The following is a 21122-nucleotide window of genomic DNA, read 5'->3' on the forward strand; positions in this document are numbered from 1 at the left end:
GCTTTCACCCCACTTCCTTGCCCATCCGCCTTTACATCTTAAAAAAAAAAAAAAGAAAAAAAAGAAGAAGAAAGTCTAGTTTGTGCCCCTCCCACTGAAGTGTGGTTGACCCTACCACAGAACACACCCTTAAAGAGAACCCATCCTTCTCTAAGCAACTATAAACTGCCACTAGCAGCCTAGGTAGCTAGGGGTGGGACTTCCTGCCTGCCTTCCTCTCCAAGCTTGGGTTTTCCGTGGCTCTCAGCCCGTGTACACTGTCACAACTTCTGTGAGTTCATACGGGGCAGCTCCCTTGTTCTCCCCTGGGAAACACTGCTTTGTTGTAGTCCCTCAGAACCTCCAGCTCTTAGGATCTTTCCAGAATGATCCCTGAGCTTAGCGAGTAGGGGGTATGATACAGATGTATCTTTTAGGGTCGAGCATCTTACCTCCTCCCACCGCTTTGACCAGTTGTGGGCCTCCGTGTTAACCGCCAATCACTGTGAAGCAACATCTCTGACTAGGGTTGAGCAACACAGGTGGATCTGTACCTTTGGACTCCCCAGCCTGGATCCCATCCATGTATTCCTTCTGGGCCCAGTCTCTCTCTCTCTCTCTCTCTCTCTCTCTCACACACACACACACACACACACACACACACACACACACACCTTTTTCCCTGAAATGTTGATGTTGTGGAGCAGGACCTGAAAAGGCCAGACGGCTCATTGTCTCCTTATGACAGTGTTGCTGGTTGAGTGGTAATATGCGATTGGGTTTTCTGGAGTGAAGTGCTAAGAGGAGTTCTGTGAGGGGTTTTGTTTGTTTGTTTTTGCATTTCCCCTGTATCATAGGAAGCCAACCACAGGGAGTTGGGTGACCCCACTTGTTCTGTTTTGTTGTTGTTGTTGTTTTTTTTTTTTATAAACTGGCTTTCTGGCACCCTTGTGTGCAGTCACCTTCTTTGGGCTTTATAACACACAGACATACACAAGATTTGTGTTCTTGTGTAAAAGGCAAAGAATAGCAAACTCTAAGGACCTCTAAAAATCAGCTATGTTCTATATAGACAATAAAATCTACTTTCCCTCTTATTGAGAATAAGGATAGTTTTAAAATTGTATTCTATTTTAAGGAGTCCACTTATTAGCAAGTTGGAGATAGATACTCCTAGTTTGGTTTCTGTTGCTGTGCTAGACACTATGACCAAACCCAGCTTGGGGAGGAAAGGATTATCTGGCTTATATGTCCCTCATGAAGGGAAGCCAAGGCAAGAACCTGGAGGCAGGAACTGAAGCAGAGAAGTGCTGCTTACTGCCTTGCTTTCTATAGTTTGCTGGCGTTTCTTATAAATCCCAGGATCAGCTGCCCAGGGGCGACACCATCCACAGCCGCTGGGGGCCTCCCTTCTCAATTGTCAATCAGGAGAATGCCCCACAGGCTTCCCTGTAGACAGTTAGATTCCCAGATAAAACTCTAGCTTATATCAGATTGACCAAGAATACAAACTTAACCAGCACACAGAGAGAATTCAGGCCCAGGCTGGCTTTCCAAACTCCAATTCTTGATCTGGGGATCCTGGGCAAAATACAGTCATCTTCGGATGTGTGAATTTTTCTGCCGAGGAACACATTCCCAGTGTTCATAGTTCATGAACGAAAATAATAGACAACTGAATAAGGAAAGGTTTGTCTCTATCTCAGACATCCCTAAGCCCTAGAAGCTAGGATTCCCCTGCAATAGGGCTAAGCTAAGCTGACACAGGCAGTTCTAGTCTCTGTTAGCTAAGTCTAAGTTTGGAGGTTGAAGGCTGTTCTCACATCTTCACTCTTCCTGTCAGTCTTCATGATATAGGTTATCTTGGCTTCTGGGTTGAGCCAGCTAACAACTGCGTCTTACGCTCTGACATTGGGCAAGAGATTACAGTTACTCAATGCACAGCAGACCGAGTTCCCTAAATCACAGTGGATCTGAGGATTTGTTGTGTTGTTTGTAGAGAGCATCCGCCTTCCCCACGGGCATCCATACCTTACTATCCTGAATCTTTGACAATGCATGGCAAGGAAGAATCCAGGTTGCCGGTCCAGCTGGCCTTAGATTGGCAGATCGTCCTAGCTTAGATGGGCGGGCCCAGTGTCACGCTGGGTCCCGAAAGGTTGGAAAGGAGGCAGGAAAGTCAGTGTGGAGCTAAGACTAGGGGAGAAAGATCCAACCTGACGTTGGTGGGTTTGAGGATGAGGTGCCTAAGCAAAGGGAGATGCTGGGGCTCGGACTTAGAGAGGTCATGGGTGATCTCCCAGAGCTGGTAGAAGAGGGCACAGCTCTGCTGACAACGTGACTATTGACAAGGGAAACCTCACCGCAGACCTGTGATATGCAGACTTGTGAACTATAAGATGTATTCGTGTTGGGTTAAGCAACCGGGCCTGTGGCTAATTCATTACAATCAAACAGGAAAACAGCTCACTGCTCTGTATGTTAAAGTTAGATGTGTGCAGACTCTTTAGTCTCCAAGCATAGACTCTTTCATCCTTGGGTAGCATAGCAGGACTATAACATCTTCATGTAACCACAGAACCACCAGCATACTAGCTATAGGAGTGTCTGGACCAGATATCTTCTGCAGTGAGCTTGCCCCTCCCCCGACCCACTTCCTCTCCTCTGCAGAACCCTGCTTTCCACAAGTCTAGGCTCTGACTAAAGGCCAGTGTAAAGTTCTTGAGTCTGGGTAATCTATTTTTAATGTTAATAATAATGTTTACTCAAGTGAATAAAACTCACCTTACAACCATTTGGAAAATAATTTAATATAGATTTTTCTTAGGTGGCCGTGTTTCTCTTAAATATATTATTAATGTGTTCTTTGACAATTTTGTACATGTACATAGTATTTTTGGATCATGTTCATCCCATTACCCTCTCTTATCCCTCTTCACTGTAACCCTTCTTGTCCACACATCCCCTTACCTTTGTATCTTGCAGGTATGTGTGACCCATTGGGCTTAATTAAGGTTGCCTCCATGAGCCTGGGCGGGGTGTTAGGCTGATTGACTTGTAAGGCAGAGATCAAGGCTCTGGTCATTTCAGACAGGCACTCACTCTCACTTAAAGACACGTTTTCCACTGTGCCGTCACAAAGGTCTCTACATGATAGCATCTCACCGTGGCTGCCTGTAACCCCATCAGCTTCTCCGCAGCCCCACCTCTCAATGCTGTTACAAAAGTAATTACGTTTCAACACTCTAACCTCAGCATTCAGCATCAGTGGGGTTTGCTGTTGACGAATCCACCCTAGAACTGGCCAAGAAAATATTTGAGTCCCAGCACTGACAGGAAGTGAAACTGAGGACGGTTCCAGTCGGCTTGAGAGGAGGGAGACTAGTTGGAAGCTCAAGATCTCGAAGCACGGTGTTTTCCAGGCTGTGGCTTCTGAGAACGTCCGTCCATTAGAAGAATATTTTTCTAGTATGGTCGCTCACTCTTGAAGAACAGAGATGGACTTCTCCCTGGGTTCTGCTGTGTAGCCACAGTGACTGATTCAGCAGCCATAGTGGATATAGCGTGGAAAGGAAATCAGCTCTTCAGAGAGAGCCTCAGAATCCAGGCCAAAACCAGGATTCTAACAGACAAAGAAAAGGAGAGAATGATGGTGGGGCAGACCCCAGTTAATGATACCTCCTCCTGTAGGCGGCCATGAGGAGGCTGTTGAGATCACAAGAGTGGACCCGTAGCCGCAGCGTGAGTGAACTGTGGAAACGTGTCTTTAAGCAAGAGCATCTGTGTAACATTACACACGTGTGACTTGTTTTACACGGAGTGTCCAGAGCATGTAAATCCACACAGACAGAAAGTGGATGTGTGTTGTCTAGGGGTTGTAAAGACCCCAGGGACGATGGGAAGTGGGTGGGGTTTGTGGGTGGAGACCCTGCTCCAGCATCAGCTGTGATTTTGGTTGTGTACTTAGAATAGACCAGGAAACTAGGCATGGACGTAAGTGCATCTTAGACAGCTTAAGCAACAGTTCTCGATTAAAAGCACATCCTGGGAACATTTTAGAGGTTTTATTATATTTGTGCTCTGGCATTAGAATGGTGATGACCACCCTCATTTCTGAAGTTTTCAGTCTTGATCATCCATTTCAGGGTGGATTTCTTAATCAGTGATCACATTAGATAACTCCTCCTGGTGTTTGGAGCGTTCTGTTTTCCTTCTCTTACCAGGGTGTCCCAAGCAGCGGCAGGAGTTTTAGCTATTTGGGTGACTGTGAGGCAGTGATCCTGTCGGATGCTGATGACAGTCGCCTGCTTGTCTTGCCAGGGTCCTCTGCGTGTCGGTTTAACTCATTTCTGTATGAATCACACACTTTTAAGATTTAGGATTCTTTTCATAAAATGTACAAGTGCAGAAATGGTCTGTGGGACCTCTAGGACTTCCTTCATGGGGCCCACAGTATTATCTGTGCTGATTAAAGTTGATTTTGAAGGTCTTTAGAGGTTTTAGTCTTTTGCCTTTTACCTATGGAAGCAGAAATCTTGTTCTGTATGGAAAATAACCCACCATCGGTTTTGAATACGTGAGGTGTTTTTTGTTTTTGTTTTTGTTTTTGTTAAGTATGTAGCAAGCAGAAATGAAAAAATAGCCAACAGCTAAATAGCCAACAGCAGACAGGTAGACAGCAGAGCAGCTTCAAGGTAGACGCCTAGACCATCCAGAGAGAGCGATCAGTAGTCCAACTGGCAGAGCATACTGAAGCTTCCTCAGATAGGTGCTTACATCATCCATCAGAAATCCCCTGGGGAAGCCCTTGCTGAGCTCCCAGACGAGAGATCTCCAGACAGAATAGAGCATGCTCTCCATGGGTGAACTTCTGCCTTCCCGTTCTTGCTACAGCTATTTTTTATACCATGCAAAACTCCGCAGTAAGCTCTGTTGGGGAGGACTTATCCCTAGCTGTTCTCAGTGGCGTCACCGTGAACAGGGATCCTAATACTACTGTCCAAAGTCCAGGCTGCCCCTGGTGGTTCCAGGACACCTGACACCAGGGCTTCTCTCTGCTGCCACTGCCCACCCAACCCACAGCTCAGAACCCTCCTCTCCTACGTGCCCCCATGGACTCCTTTTTGTACCAACAAAGAGATGCCTGTTAACCTCAGGAACCAGTCATAAGTCACAAAATACTGACTTTTCCAGTAAAAACACACACACAGTGTGGTTAAGGATATAATTTGGTTGATAGAGTGCTTACCCAGTGTTCACAAAGCCCTAGGTTTGATCCCCAGCACCATATAAAGTGGGTGTGGTGGTCCATGCACACCTATAATCCTAGCATATGGTAAGATGCGTCAGGAGGATCAGAAATCCAGTGTCATCCTTGTAGCCGTAGTGAATATAGGTCTAGGCTTGGATCCATTAGACCGTTCTACAGTAAATAAGGATGTAAATAAATAATGAAAGCAGGCTTTGGAAGAGTATATGCCGTACTCTCAGGACTGTGTTCCTGTGGAGTTGTCAGGCACTTGCTATGGGCTTTCTATCTGTATGATATAGCTACATCTCTGTCTTTATTACAGCCCTGAGCTGTGGCAGGTCAGTATTCCTGTTGCATAAGTAAAGACACAGTCTGTATGTAGTTTGCTCCAAGGATACACAGCTGGTGAAAGAGAGTTGGAACTTGAGCTGTTCTGTGTCCCAATGACTACACTATGTTTGTCTTCTCTCCAAAGAGAAAGGGAACAAAAAACAAACAAACAAACAAAAAAACCAAAAAACCTCTTAAATGAAACAAGGGAGACACTCACTGGGCCAGTCGTTGAATCACATGGAAGCACCACTTTTATATGTGAAACAGGTCCATCACCAGCAGCGCTGTATGGTTTAACCTGGCATTATTACCATGGCAACAGTTGGCATGTGCAGAGAGAAGTAGAAGCCCCAGACAGGGATGTGCTATGAGGGGGCGGGGGTGTGGAGGAGGCAGCGACAGAGTAAGATGTGAAGGATTTGTGTCCCCTCGATGGGTAGATGCAGCGGGAAGATGGGCAAACTGTGATGTGAGGGTGGTGAGGAGGGCAGACAGACAGACAGACAGGCCAGACAGGTGTTCAGGTGTTCTGCAGGATGCCTGTGTGGCAGTGGGGTTCAGTGGTGGTCATAGGTCTGGTTGTCCATCGCTCTGATGTCCAGCGTGCCCTCTCTGTAGGCGACAGGTGAACAGATCGCCATCAAGCAATGCCGACAGGAGCTCAGCCCAAAGAACAGAGACCGCTGGTGCCTTGAGATCCAGATCATGAGAAGGTGAGGGGCCTGGGCCCATATCCGGGGATGTCATTTCCACAGCCCTGTGACCCAGAAATTAAAAGCATAGAAAAGAGCCCTGAATTGTCTTCTGTCAGCAGAGTGCCCACATTATTTAGATAGGTCGCTGTCCTGGAGACTTCTAGAGGAGTAACATTTAAGCACTACATTGAGCTATGTGGTCAATTTGTTACATTAAATGTAAGACAGCCATCTTACCTAGGCATGGTGTTGTGCTCCTATAGGACAAGGAAGAAGGCTTGGGAGGTTGAAGACAGGAGGAATAGTTGAGCCCAGGAATTTGAGGCCAGCATAGACAACCTAAGACACTGTATCAAACATTGCTTAATTAATAAGTTAATTAAAGCAGTCAGCAAGTTTTGATTTGTCAGCAGAAATCTTTGTTTTCCCTGTTTCTAATTCCAGAGTGGCATGTGACTGCACTGTTGGCCCTCTGGGGAGAGTCACACAGTGCGGACACAGGATCTTTCAGGCCTGCCTGGGTGGATGCTGTCCCCCCAACTGGTGGGACCTGTAGTGGCGAGCACTCCGAGAATTAGCTTGAAGAAATCAAGCAGAAGCCCCCCACAGCTCACATCCTTCAGTTTTAAAATCACTCTATTTTGTGCATGTGGGTGGCTTGGCTGCATCTGTGTCTTTGCATCGCATGCATGGTTGGTGCCTGGGCTGGCCAGGAGGGGCACTTGGGTCTGATGGAACTGGAGTTTAGAGAACTCGGCAACATCGGGTCTGGGACTCAAACCCAGGTCCTCTGGAAGAGCCCCGTTGAATCATCTCTCCAGACCTCTGCTCACGTTTTAAAAGATGGGAAAGAGCAGTGTCTCCTTTGTTGAATGTCCACACGCATGCCTGTGCCAGCCTTCTCCCTTAAGTGGCATAAGGTACCCGTTGTCACCTATCAGAAGCAGTCTTACACTGAAAAATGGAGATAGGACCCTTTAAGGACAATTAAATGATCTGTGATGTATTTGTTGGGTGTTTGAGTTCAGAGGCTGAGCAAGGCCGAGTAAATATTTAACTTGGTAGAGTCCCAGGTGAGTGTCTCATCCCTGAACCCCCATCTTCTCCGGTGTAGTTACCAAGAATACCTGGTTATTCACCTTTGTTAGAAGGTGAGATGGTCTGAGACATGGGATAAGGGGGATGGATTTGAGCTGAACCCCAGAGGCTTATTCTTTCCCCTCTTTCTAGGCTGAACCATCCCAATGTGGTGGCTGCCCGGGATGTCCCAGAGGGGATGCAGAACCTGGCACCCAATGATTTGCCTCTGCTGGCCATGGAGTACTGCCAAGGAGGAGATCTCCGAAGAGTGAGTCTTCTGGGGTTGTGGGATTGTGGGATGTTGGTCCATTTGGGCTGCTCTGGAACACGGGGAGGGGAGACAAGGAGAGATCTCTAGCCATCATCCAGGAAGCTCAAAGACTCAGGAAAGTATCTTCACCTGCTCAGCCTCCCTCTTCTATTCCTTCTTTGGGGTGATTCCTGTGCGTGTAAATCAAAAGGCTGAATCAGAAGTGCCCACAAGAAGGCTGAAGACGGGCCATGTCACATGGTCGCTAACATGACAAGGAAAAGTTACCATCAGGCCTGGACCACAGGAAGAAACTGAATGAGTCTCAGAACACACTCTTCCCCTCTGGCACATTAGGGCCACTGCAAGCTTTTGGGGTTGGCGTCACCACTGTCCAATGGGGTGAGACTTTCTTCACAGACATTACAGTGCCACACAGAATCACAGCGGGCAGGAAGGGAGCCAGCTTAGTCATCAGAGAACAGGGCTGCAGTTCCAAGCCCTCCTGACTCACCTCAGGGATTCCCCTCTCCCTCTCCTGTCCTATATCTGCTCTCAGCACACACTGGACAGTGGGCGTCGGCTATTCTCCCTTGTCACACGGACAGTTCTGTATGCCACCCAGATAGAGAATCCTTATGCTTTTACAGGGTGCCTGGTTTATGGTTCCAAATATTGGCATCCAGATAGAGTTCCTGCACTGCAGGTGGATATCATGGCTCAGAAACACTAATTAGGCAAAACCCTGGCTACATACAGCTGTGGACTAGAGAGAGCCTGGACCATAGGCCATCTCAGGTGCAGGCGGCTTGCTGTCTGTGAACATGGGTCATGTCTGTTTTGAGAAAAATAAACTCTCCAAATGAGTTTTTTGTTTTTTTTTTTTTAACCTATTCTTCCGATAGCTCATTCAGCTCTTTATTCTAAAAGAGCCTCAGCATGTGGCTTGGCCGCCCCTTCACCTCTCTCTCTACACTGAAGTTTCCCAGAGTCACGTCAGTGCTGTGCTCTTCATCCTTCCGGGCCTTTCGACTCATTTTATAAAAAGAAAGTTTCCATGAGTGACTCTGCCGCTGTAGGGGTGGGCATGTCCCGAGAACGACGTGGCCTGGGGACAGGATGTGCCCGTAAGTAGGCTGATAACAGTAGAGAAATGGAGAGCTTGACCACCCAGTGATTCTCCTGTTCCCAACCATTGGAGGTCATCCAGTTGCTCACTGTGGTTATGGCGGGAAATGCGCCCGTGCTGTCATAGGCAAGGACTTCAGGCCTGAGTGGGTGGGTGTGGCCAGGTGACAGACAGACTGGGTGTTCAGAAATGCAGGGGAAGTATACACTTGCCCTTTTAGGCAGCAAAGAGCTCATAAGCCAGGGGAAAAGATGATGGAAATTTCAGCATGACTCTTGGCTTCAGTGTGATCTAGGGAGAGGCAGGATGTGATTGCATAAAGGACCTCTGTCCTTCTGTCCTTCTGCCACTTCTGGCACTGGGGAGAGGGGCCTGTTGCTCAGAGCGCCTACGAGCTTCTTCTCTTTCTTCCCTAAATAAGGTAGCCTGTCCTTCCCTTTTCTCAAAGGTTCAGAATCTACATTATCTCTTGGCACAGTGGTTCTCTGCCTTCCTAATGCTATGGCTCATTAGAACCATCCTTCATGTTTTGGGGACCTGCCCCCAACCGTGACATTATTTTCACTGCTTTTACCTTGCTAGTTAGGAACTGTAGTGTAAATATCTGTTCTCCAAAGGTTTTAGGCAGCCCCTGTGAAACAGGGTCGTCTAACACCCCTAAAGGGGTGCTGACAGTCATTTAGAGCCACTGTCTTAGATAGGCTTGACTGGCACATAGTACATTTCAGAATGAGAGTTAATTTCAAGGCTTAAGTCCACCATGCTCAGCCTGTACCTACGGGGAAGTTAGGGAAGGGGACTCTTTCTTCAAATCTGAGATCAACTGCAATAGTATGGTGAGACCTTCTTAAAAAAGAAAACAAACAAACAAAAAAAACCCAAAAACTACAACCCCCAAACAGACTAAAACTGTATAGAGTGCACTGTATGGTCCAGAAGTGGAGTACTCTGGCATGTTCTTGGATTAGATTGTCAATCACCACAGCCGGACTAGCAGAGGAGGAACGCAAAGGATCAAAGTTCACCTCACTTTAGGCTGCGTGTACCAACTGATAATGGCTCCCATCTCAGTGGGAGTGGTGGGCCTCCTCGAGACAGGGATGCTGGGAAGAGCCCGCTGAGTTCATCCCTGCAGGGCTGGGTGTGATGCTCAAGCACATAGCAAACACCCATTCCTTCCCCTTAGTGAATTGTCCAAGGGAGACCCAATTAGCATAGCGGCCGGCCGGCCAGCGGTGGCTTTGGTGAGACTTTCTGTACCCATCCTTTCTGCAGGAGTCTCGAGAGCAAACTCAGTTGCTATTGATATTTGACCCTGGCCACATCCTTCAAACTTAGGGCCTTAGTGAGGCTGATTCAAATACTTCCTGCTGGGATCAGGGAGGTGACACCATGGCTACCCATAGACTGCTGCTTCACTGACTGACCCAGGAGCAATCCCTGCCAGTACAACTGCTCCAGTTGCCTCCAGCCAGCTCCCCCGGAGCCCTGGTGTGGTACCAGCACCCATCTGTCTGACTGGCAGAAGACGCTGGTGGGCCTGTCAGGGTTGTGTGACACTCCACACTGACAGCATCTCTCGTGTTTTCTGCAGTACTTGAACCAGTTCGAGAACTGCTGTGGCCTGCGGGAAGGAGCCGTCCTTACCCTGCTGAGTGACATCGGTAAGTCCCACCCTAGAAACAAGGCCAGGTAGATGTACAGTCCCCTGAGAGTCCAGTCGGGCACAGGGGGAATTGTTAGTGTCCTGTGGTCTCTGCAGAGGGTGTGGTGAGGTGTACAGAGAGCCTCGTGGATTAAGGAGGCCAGCCAGGGCTGGTTGGAATTGTAGTGAACTCAAATAGAGTGCCTTCCTTTCTAAGTCACAGTAGGAATGACCGTGTTCAGAGTGAGAGATTTCCTTCCCACTCAAGAGCTCCACTCCCCGCCTTTCTGGAACAGCCAGGGAAGTGGGTCGTCATCTGGACAGCTTCACCCATGGGCAGTGAAGCTTTCTATCCTTATGCCGGCAGTTATTTGCCAACCACAGGCATAGACAAACCCACTCCTGTTTAATATGCTGGAATCATGAGTGTCCCTGGATGTGCGTGCTTTTGGCGCCCTGAGAAGGCTGGCATCAGGGAGGAGAGTCCCATGGGCCTGCAGAGATGTGTGGTGTCTCCTAGATCCTGAGACTCCAGTGCAAACAGATGGTCAGCTCTGCCTCTCACCCAGAGAAGCAGATACTAAAAGTGCCACAGAGCTTGCTCGGGGCTTTAAGATTGATTGGGGGAGGAGGATGATGATGATGATGATGTTTAGATCTGATATAGACTGATAGTTTGGGCTCTAAGGGTCAGAGTTACCCAGAATTTATCTTTGAATACATGGTCCCCATTTTGGAGAATGACTTCATTTTCGCCCCTCCCCCACTCTGTTCTTCTCAACTTGTACTCGTGATTCGTTTACTCAAACTTTGTTTTTACAATACAGAAATGCAGACTGTGTGAAGTGACATAATGAAGTCATACTCACCCCCCTTAGACTTCCCAGTCGTTAGCGTTAATCCCACCTAAGTACACGCTGTGCTCTCTAACCTCGCAGTCCAGGAGCCCCTCACCTTCCAGAAACTTGGTGGCTGCTGCTTCTTACGGCATTTCTTTGGGTAGAGGGAAGGCAAAAGGGCTGTTGGAGGCAGGTGAGGACTGGGGGTCAAGCAACTATGTATTTAAGGCTGAGGTCTAAGCAGTCTGGCATATAAAATATCCACCTTTCCTTGCATCGTATTGTTTGCTTTTGGATGAAGTCCTGTGGAGGGCTAGGCGATATTAGTACGGTCTTAGATGACTGAGCAGCCACCTCTTGGCCTCTGACTCTCCTGCGTGTTGATGTATGTGTCTGCTGGAAGGGCCCTGTCTGTATACCTGCAGGATCTAACCTAGAGGTCTACAATTCCACTTCTCTTCGTGACACCATACCTCATTCTCACCCAGCCACACATGTTGCTTAGATATTTACTTGATTGCAGTTTTTAAAATCAGCAGCCAAACTGCTAATTTGCTCATGTGGGATTGGGTTAAAGGCAGGCTAGAAATTCGAGGGGTAGAGGTGTTTGTTATCTTGTCTCCAAGGGCAACATTTGCTTCATCTTGGCTATAGCCTCCTTCAGTTATCTTTCTTTGATACAATCCCCTGAAACATTTTTCCTCTATGAATTAGGTTACTTATACATCTATCACATCGCTAGTAGAAGTCTCTAAATGGAACTGGTGACTCAAACCAGTAGTTCGAGTACTTGGACGATAGAGGCAAGAATATTGCTGTGAAACCCGGCAGTGGTGGCGCCACGCCTTTAATCCCAGCACTGGGGAGGCAGAGGCAGGTGGATTTCTGAGTTCAAGGCCAGCCTGGTCTACAGAGTGAGTTCCAGGACAGCCAGGGATACACAGAGAAACCCTGTCTCGAACCATCCCCCCCCCCAAAAAAAAAGAATATTGCTGTGAATTGAGGGTAGCTTGGGCTACAGTGAAAACCCTGTCTCAAAGGAACAATATTAAAAAATCCTGCTTGCTTGGTGCAGGTTGGGCCCGTGGCCTCTCACATGCTGGGCATGCACTCTGCCATGGAGCTAAATGTCTTAAAATCAGAGCCTCTAATCCCCATTTTGTCTCTAGCATCCAGAGAAGTGGTGGCTGGTATATATATCACCTTGTCTGTAGATATTTATAACATCAGTGTGCCCCAAAAGGAATAAAAAGATGTAAGTACTCAGTTTCTCCCCCAAACCGGACATCCCTGTATTCACACTCCTGGCTTGCAAACCAGTTCATCCTCTGGTTAGCCATGCGGCCTGAAGCTCGGGACTCAAACTTTCAGAATGTTTGTTTCCTTCGCTGTAACAGAAACATTGTTCGCCTCTTTAGAGTCACTGCACATAAAATGAGATGCTGTGCATCAGCTCGTAGCAAGGCACTCTTCCTAAGATGGAAAAATAGTAAATCGGTATGGTCTCCTTTCTCCTTCCCTCCCTGCGGGATCGTGAGAGCCCTCGGTCCCTACTGTGATTTATGAATGGGGTTGGAGCCAGCAAACCCATCAGGTGGGAGTTGCCCTTCCTGGGAATGGCTGACCGGTCTTCCCCAGACCCATTTCTCACCCAGCATTCCTGTCCTATGACTCTGTTTGAAGTTGCTGATGAATTTCCCTTCTACTTGCGTACCACCCCCCATTTCTGGTTTGGTCCGTGGCCCATCAGATTTCTTTCCTTGTAACTTCTCCTCCTAAGCCAGCCCAAAAACGTTACTTGGAGTGGCTCAGCTAAGAACCCTTCTGTATCCTGAGCACACTGTGACCTGAGTGCGACCCTAGTCCTCGATGCCGGAGTCACCACAGCTCTTCCCTGCTTGGTTGACGGCAATTACTTACCAAGCCACACTCTTGGCCACGGGGTCCAGCTTCATTGACTTCCCATTTGGGTTAAGTTTATTTGCCCCTAATCTCTGGGACAGCCACACATAGAAAGCATCATCGTGGTACCACAGATTCTCACTGTGAGTTTTAAGCCACCAAATACGGCTCCAGTAACTTATACATCAGAAAATGAGCAGACAAAGATGAAGCCTGCTTCCTGCGCCAGAGCAAGCCTGTCAGATCAGTGCCTTCCACTGACAAGAGAACCTGGGGCAGACGTAGAGGCAGCGCCAACGGTTCCGACTTCCCGTACTATGACCCCAGAATAGCCCGTGGGAGTTACAGTTCCACTAAGCAGTCTTGTTTATTGTCCTTTAGAAAGCACTGAAGTGTTTTCTTCCTGCCAGTGAAGTGGCAAATCCCAAAGCAGTCAGGGCTAAGGGGCAGGTGGCTGCCCTCCTTGTCCTACCAGAGCCTTGGCCAGTGACCCCCAGTCTGTCACTGACCTCATGATCCTCCTGCCTGTACTTCCCGGATGTCAGGACTACAGGTGTATTGCACACGCCCCAGGCCACGCCCCATCTCCCACATTACCTTCTTGCTTTTTCTTCATCCCCTCCACCGCCCCCCCCCCATCCCATTCACCTTTCTCCGTGCCTGGACCAGCTGCAGTCCAGAGTAAAGCTGCTTTAGTCTGGCCTTACCTGCCTGGCTTTTTGAGCATCCTTATCAACTGCATCATCTTCCCCGTGTCCCTTCTCTAGCCTGAACTGTGTGCCCATGTCTGCAGAATATCTCTCTCAAAGTCACTCTCAAATTGAATCCTAGACTTCTTATTTTAAAAACTTGACCCTTTTCTGATATCTTCTTTTTCCATTGGGCCTGTGTTTCTGCCTACCCAGACATGAATGAACATGAGGTTTAAATCTCATCTTTTGGGTCAGCACTTAAGAGTACTTGTTACTCTTTGGAGGAATCTAGAATTGGATTTCAGTTCCTTCGTGGTGGCTCATAACCGTCTGAGCCTCCAGTCCCAAGGGATCTAAAATCCTCCTCTGGCCATCATCTGCAGCACACACACACACAGTATACATATGCACATGATACACATGCGCACATGCAGACAAAATAACCAAAATAAAACAAAATCTTTAAAGCTCATCTTTCCCTGTTGGTTCTTCATACCTTCCTTTCTGTGCCTGCCTGAGAGGACACTAAAGCACATTAAACAATCTCGAAATTGAGCTGGGCTGTAGTTAGTTCAGTTGGTAGAACGCTTGCCTAGTATGCATGATGCCCAGTAACTCATAAACTGGCATGTTGGCACATGTTCCAGCTCTGGGGGTGGGGGGAGGGATCTAGAATTTAAAATCATCTTCAGCCACAGAGCAAGTTTGATGCCAACCTGAGCTAGGGACCAGAGGGCATGCTCAAAACAGGCAAACCAAAATTAGAAGAATAGAGGTCATCAAATCCAGTGTGTCTCTCATATCATAGCCTTTTCTCCCTGCCTGTCCCCACTGCCTCCAGCAGTACATTGTCATAGCAAGTCATTGTCAGGACCCCATGCTGGCTTTTTTGCTAATCCATTTTTCAGAAGGGCACTTTCTGCTGTGTGCCCGAAGTCACTGAGCAGCCCAGACTGGCCTCAAACTCACAGCAGCCCTTCACCTCAGCTCCTGAATCCTGGGCTTACAGATGTGTGTCACTGTACCTGGGCTTACAGATGTGTGTCACTATACCTGGCTTACAGATGTGTGTCACTGTACCTGGCTTACAGATGTGTGTCACTGTACCTGGCTTACAGATGTGTCACTGTACCTGGCTTACAGATGTGTGTCACTGTACCTGGCTTACAGATGTGTGTCACTGTACCTGGCTTACAGATGTGTGTCACTGTACCTGGCTTACAGATGTGTGTCACTGTACCTGGCTTACAGATGTGTGTCACTGTACCTGGCTTACAGATGTGTGTCACTGTACCTGGCTTACAGATGTGTGTCACTGTACCTGGCTTACAGATGTGTGTCACTGTACCTGGGCTTACAGATGTGTGTCACTGTACCTGGCTTACAGATGTGTGTCACTGTACCTGGCTTACAGATGTGTGTCACTGTACCTGGCTTACAGATGTGTGTCACTGTACCTGGCTTACAGATGTGTGTCACTGTACCTGGCTTACAGATGTGTGTCACTGTACCTGGCTTACAGATGTGTGTCACTGTACCTGGCTTACAGATGTGTGTCACTGTACCTGGCTTACAGATGTGTGTCACTGTACCTGGCTTACAGATGTGTGTCACTGTACCTGGCTTACAGATGTGTGTCACTGTACCTGGCTGAAGGATACTTTCATCGCTATCTGCTCCAGACCCCTTCTTCCCGCATGTCTCCAAGTGCAGTAGCCAGCCTGCCGTGCACAGGATCCCCACAGCCATTCCCCTGCTTGTTCTGCTCTTGCTATTCCCACACCACACCAGGGACCCTCAGCTTTTCCATCCTTTAGGGGATAGCCATAGGTTTTGCTTGTCACTCTTGATTTCCCTTGAAGAATTCTGCTCTTCACGGTCACTGAGCAAATGGAAGGATGAGTCTGCACTTTCATCTTGACATTTGGTCCTCCTCCTTCCGCCCTGCATGTTAGTCACAGAACCTATTTTAGTTCAGAAAGCTTGAGCCAGACCTTGAACCTTACCTGGAAAGTCCATCAACAGGCTGGGCAGGCAGCTCCTGGTAGACTCACTGTTTTAATTAATAACAGACATCCTCTCACTTGGACCACCCGTTGGTTGGCTTCCTGCATCCTCCTGCTTCACCTCCCTGTCTTCCTTTCCTCCTTCTGCCCCTGTCTTCACTCAGGCAGTAAGCTACAACTCCAGCCCCTGCATGTTCGGTTTTGCCTTTTCTTGGTCTTCTGATTTCTGACACCCCGAATTTTCTGGTTCATTTGTCTTTCCACTTCTTCCCAGTGTAACATATATTTAACAAGCATTCTGAAAAAAGCTTAATCACCTCTTCAAACTTATGTTGAAAGATGGGATTTCATAGGCATGCCCCTTCTCAGTCAGTTCTCTTTATTGAAGTCTGGCTGCTCTTCCCTGCTTCCTGACTTGTTGTTTAATCTTCTGAAAAACGTGGTTTGGAATCAAGTCGCATCCGTCCCGTAAACCCAGGGAGATCCTAGGTGCAGATCTGGGTACCACCCTGGCAATTCCAGTGATGCTCTTTGTCTTCTGCAGGTACCACACCTGGATCTCTGCAGAATCCATGCTAGAACAGGCCAGCGTGTAGTCCAGAGAGCTGTTTGTTTCACTACTGTGGACAAAACCCAGGAACTAACGTATGCTAAGCCTGACAGCATAGTCTAAAATTGAGTGTTTCAGCTCATTTCTCAAATTGGAGCATGAGAGATTAGTTAAACTTTTATGTGTTGTGATTTTCAGTTTTTATGGGTATACTCTATCACAACATCCAAGGGTTTAGATTTTTTGTTAAACTTCCAGACAGCATTTTTTTTTTTTGTCTCAACATTGCATGTCTCATCCAGTTTAAACCAATTTAGGTTTTCTTGGAATTAAGTCAGTGTTGAACAACTTCCTGACACTGTTCCTCAGGGACTGTTTGTGAAATGTACAGTCAGACTGCCCACAACGCATTATACAATCAGACTGACCACGGATCATTACACAGTCAGACTGACCACGGCTCATTATACAATCAGACTGACAGAGTCAGACTGACCACGGCTCATTATACAGTCAGACCACCCATGGCTCATTATACAGTCAGACTGCCCACAGCTCATTGTACAGTCAGACTGACCACAGGTCATTGAGGATCTGTTTCAAAAAAAGATGTTTGAAGACCTTGCCTGTCAGAATGCTTGCTGTTTTAGCCACCTAAGGGCTACTCAGGCCAAGAAAGCACTTAGAGTTGTACCTGTCTGATTCCTTTAATCCCAGCACTTGGGGCGGAGGTAGGCAGATCTCTGTGAGTTTGAGGCCAGCCTGCTCTACAAAGCGAGTCCAGGACAGTCAGAACTTGTTACCCAGAGAACCCTGACATCTTTGGCCTGCACGTGCACGCACATCACTTGTGTGAAAACATAGACCACACACATACTCAAAGGATTGCCCAGTATAATATGGATCTGTCATAATGTAACTAGGTGTTTCTTGATTATAACGAAATTTCAACTTATTTCTCTAGCTGTTACTCTACGTTATGCAGCATCTGTATATGTGTGTTATCCTGCTGTTTTGGGAGGAGAAAGACCTTTGAGGCAGATTCTCCATACGAGCAGATTCTCATGCTCACCTTGAACTCCTAGTCACCCGGTAATTGCGGAGCCCTGGATTCCAGGCCCCACCATGTGCAGAGTTCCTTCCTCTCCCCTTTGCAAGATGGCAGGCACTCTGCCACTGAGCCACGTCCCTAACTCCCCTCTCCTTTGTGATGTGAAGAAAGACTGAGCTCAGCTGTGCTAAGCAGGGATGTTTTCAATTTTGTAAGCTAGTTTTTCAGAGGCAGAAACTGTAGTTCAAGCCAGATGGATGGATGGATGGATGGATAGATAGATAGATAGATAGATAGATAGATACATGGATGGATGTATGGATGGATGATGGATGGACAGATGAATGGATGGATAGATAGATAGATGGATGGATTTTGGATGGATGATGGATGAATGGATGGATGGATGGATACAAGGATAAAGGGATACATAAATGGATGGATGGATGGATGGATGGATAGATAGATGGATTTTGGATGAATGATGGATAGATGGATAAATGATGGAGAGAGAGAGAGAATACTTGTGCTCCTTCCAGCAGTGTGGCAGAGCACCCTTGTTGGAGGAAGGAATGGAGAGAGGGAGGGAGGGAGGGAGAGAGAGAGAGAATACTTGTGCCCCTTCCAGCAGTGTGGCGGAGCACTCTTGCTGCTTCACTCTACAGTCTTTGATGTCAGCATGGGCAGCTGTCCACTGCCTCGCTTGCCATTCATATTCCATTTGTGTGAGAGAGTTATCTTCCCTTCACCTTTGTTTGTCCCCTTCTGGGTATGGAACGGAGGCCTTCATTCTCGTAGACACGTGCTCTGCCATGGAGCTACATCACAACCTCTCTTGTTACTTTTGATCTTGAAACAGTCTCACCAAGTTGCCTAGGCTAGCCTCAAGTCTGTCTCAGGCTCCTGGGCAGCTAGAGTTCCCAGCTGTGCTGTCACACCTGGATTAGCTTTATGCTAATTTTTTGCAATGTTTATAAAATATTTTAATTTCATTTTTTCTTTTTATGATTACTTAATTGATTTACTTGCCATCCCCTTTCTGCTGAATTTTAAGGGCTCTGTTTGCTGAGGAGTATATGCTGAGGAGTATATGCTGAGGAGTATATGCTGAGGAGTATATGCTGCAGATAGTCTTTCCCAACTCCCTTTGCCTTTGAACTTTATGGTGTCTTTCACTATGAATTTTCAAAACATTTTTGTGCCACTTCCTGTGTCCCCTCCCGCTCTGCTAACTGGGGTCTATCGCAGGCCGGCCTTGATCTCTCTAGAGGATGACTTTAAACTGCTGATCTTCCCGCCTCCCAACCACCCCCACGCACCACCACGGCTTGCCTTTATGTGATACTTCAGCACGTCATGCATGCTGGGTGTCTTAGTTAGGGTTTTACTGCTGTGAAAGGACACCATGACCAAGGCAAGTCTTATTAAAAACAACATTTAATTGGGGCTAGCTTACAGGTTCAGAGGTTCAATCCATTATCATCAAGGTAGGAGCATGGCAGCATCCAGACTGTCATGGCACAGGCAGAGCTGAGAGTTCTACGTCTTCATCCAAAGGCTGCTAGTGGAAGACTGACTTCCAGGCAACTAGGGTGAGGATCTTATGCCCACACCCACAGTGACACACCCATTCCAACAAGGCCACACCTATTCCAACAAGGCCACACCTCCAGATGGTGCCACTCCCTGGTCCAAGGACATACAAACCCTCACACTGGGAGAGCATCATACTAGCTGAACTGCATCATCAGTGGGTGTGTCAGAATCTCAGTTAGAAGTCTACTCTCTTGTCCTGGTCCCCTTCACCCAACATGAACAGTGTCAGCCACAGGCCACTCAAAAGTCAGAAAATGTGTCAAGACAAGACGCATCGTATTGTCTCTTGCAGGCTAGTCAATTCTGAGACAAAACAAACAAACAAACAAACACTTTTCTAGACATAATAAAACATCACTCCCCGTTGCTCTTCCTCAGCATCGGCTCTTAGATACCTTCACGAAAACAGAATCATCCATCGAGACCTGAAGCCAGAAAACATCGTTCTGCAGCAAGGAGAGAAAAGAGTGAGTGGCGTCCTCGGGGCTCAGAGCATCTCAAGGGCCGTGTGGGCTGCTCTGGCACACATGAAAGGGATGTGTGTGCTTTGGAAGCTGCCTGTTTCTGTATTTCCCTGAGGCACTCTGGTTCTCTTAAGAACCTTTTTTTTTTCTTTCTTTTGTTTTTCTTGAAACAACTGTGCAGACTGTTCTTGCTAGCAGATTGAGGCAAGCTTAGATGTATAACATTGGAGTTTTATTTTCATCTTTATTTTCTCCAGCTCTGAATGTAGTACATTGTTAACTGCCTAAGTCATAGAAACCTGATAAGGGAAGTAATGTTTGTTAATTCATGTCCACCCTCAACCTTACATGTCTTGGAAAGAGACTTTTTTCCCATTTGACTTGTGAGCCTCATCTTTTGGTGAGCTGAAATGAGCTGACATTGGCCAAGAAGAGACACGAAGAGCCGGCATCGGCCCATCTTGGACATGGTCCAGCTTGCCATCACACACAAGCTATCTGTAGCCCTTCTTCTCAATGGCTGCCCTACTCAAGTGTGATCATAGCCTCCCCATGGGCTTGAATGCTGTAGTTTTCCCAGCTCTGTTCAGCCAGGAGTCAGCCTCCCTCACAATTCCCAGCCTAGCCCATGACTGTGTCAGGCTCATGGAGCAATCATCCTTCCAGTAATCCTGGATATCTCCTGAGCAGGGGCTGGCCTGGCCTCTCACATTGCCAATCCAGGCTTAGTGATCCTGAGGGATGATATGTAGGTTCTTAATTGATTGGTGGCAGACCAAGAAAAGTATCTGCCCAGCATTTAGAGTGCGCCAAATCTACCGTGCTGAGGGTACTCTCCCGTGAATGCTGTGGCTCTAAGATGGTTAGGGACCAGTGTCCTTTGGGAACTCAGGAATGTCTTTGCTCCGATGGCAAACTGCCTTCTTACAGCCTTCAGATTTCTTCTCCCCACCCCTCCCCTCCCTTCTTTTTTCCAGTTAATACACAAAATTATTGATCTAGGATATGCCAAGGAGCTGGATCAGGGCAGCCTGTGCACGTCATTTGTGGGGACCCTGCAATACCTGGTAAGAAATGGGGCTCCAGTGTTTGCTTCTCTGATTGCTGATATTTGTGTTTGTGGGTCTGTCTGTCCTTCCTACCTGTGTCTCAGTCTTGCCAGCTCCATGGATATTTAGAATTGATAATTTACTCGTGAATGTTTTGTGCCCTCTGGAAAGACTGTTGTGAGAAGGGCTGTGTCTGTGTGCCTTTAGGAAGATCCTGGAACCTCTGTGTGCCACAGGGTCTTATCTGATCATCTGTAGAGGCTGAGTTTCTTAGAGGGTCTCGGGAACCAGGGAGGAAGAGGTGGGGCTGTGATTTCCCTTCTGTGTGTCATGGGGTCTGAATAATGGAATATTATCTGAGCGACTCATTCATCAGGAATATCGTGTGCCAGAGATTGTACTCAGAGCTGGTATTACAACAGGAAGAGAGAGAAACATTTTCTGATCATCAAGCGCTTGGCATTTGAGGAAAAACAAAAGAAAACAGACATTTGTTACCGTGATGCACAGATAATACAGAAAACACCATTGTCTTGGGTACCACTGATTAAAAACAAAAAAATGCGCATTGTGTCTAAGAATGTATACAGGGAGCACCTAGCTAAGTCTCA

The 21122-nt window shown here is 47.4% G+C and overlaps 1 protein-coding gene and 1 long non-coding RNA gene across 2 annotated transcripts in view; one reads left to right on the top strand and one right to left on the bottom strand.

Annotated features, from left to right (window-relative positions):
• Positions 1–21122, top strand: part of Ikbkb (inhibitor of nuclear factor kappa B kinase subunit beta) — a 47757-nt gene that overhangs the window by 4776 nt on the left and 21859 nt on the right. Inside the window, exons 3-7 of the mRNA XM_085844085.1 lie at positions 6182–6276; positions 7489–7606; positions 10312–10381; positions 19377–19465; positions 20440–20529. Coding sequence (XP_085700211.1) covers positions 6182–6276; positions 7489–7606; positions 10312–10381; positions 19377–19465; positions 20440–20529 — 462 coding nt within the window. The remainder of the gene's footprint in view (positions 1–6181; positions 6277–7488; positions 7607–10311; positions 10382–19376; positions 19466–20439; positions 20530–21122) is intronic.
• Positions 6242–13383, bottom strand: LOC147002487 (uncharacterized). Its single transcript, XR_015048683.1, has 3 exons — positions 13122–13383; positions 6496–7779; positions 6242–6320 (listed from the first exon to the last, which is right to left on the bottom strand). It is a non-coding gene; the product is annotated as an uncharacterized LOC147002487 (long non-coding RNA).

Source organism: Mus caroli, unplaced genomic scaffold, assembly GCF_978045245.1.
Source record: "Mus caroli unplaced genomic scaffold, Mus_caroli_1 scaffold_10, whole genome shotgun sequence".
NCBI lineage: Eukaryota > Metazoa > Chordata > Mammalia > Rodentia > Muridae > Mus > Mus caroli.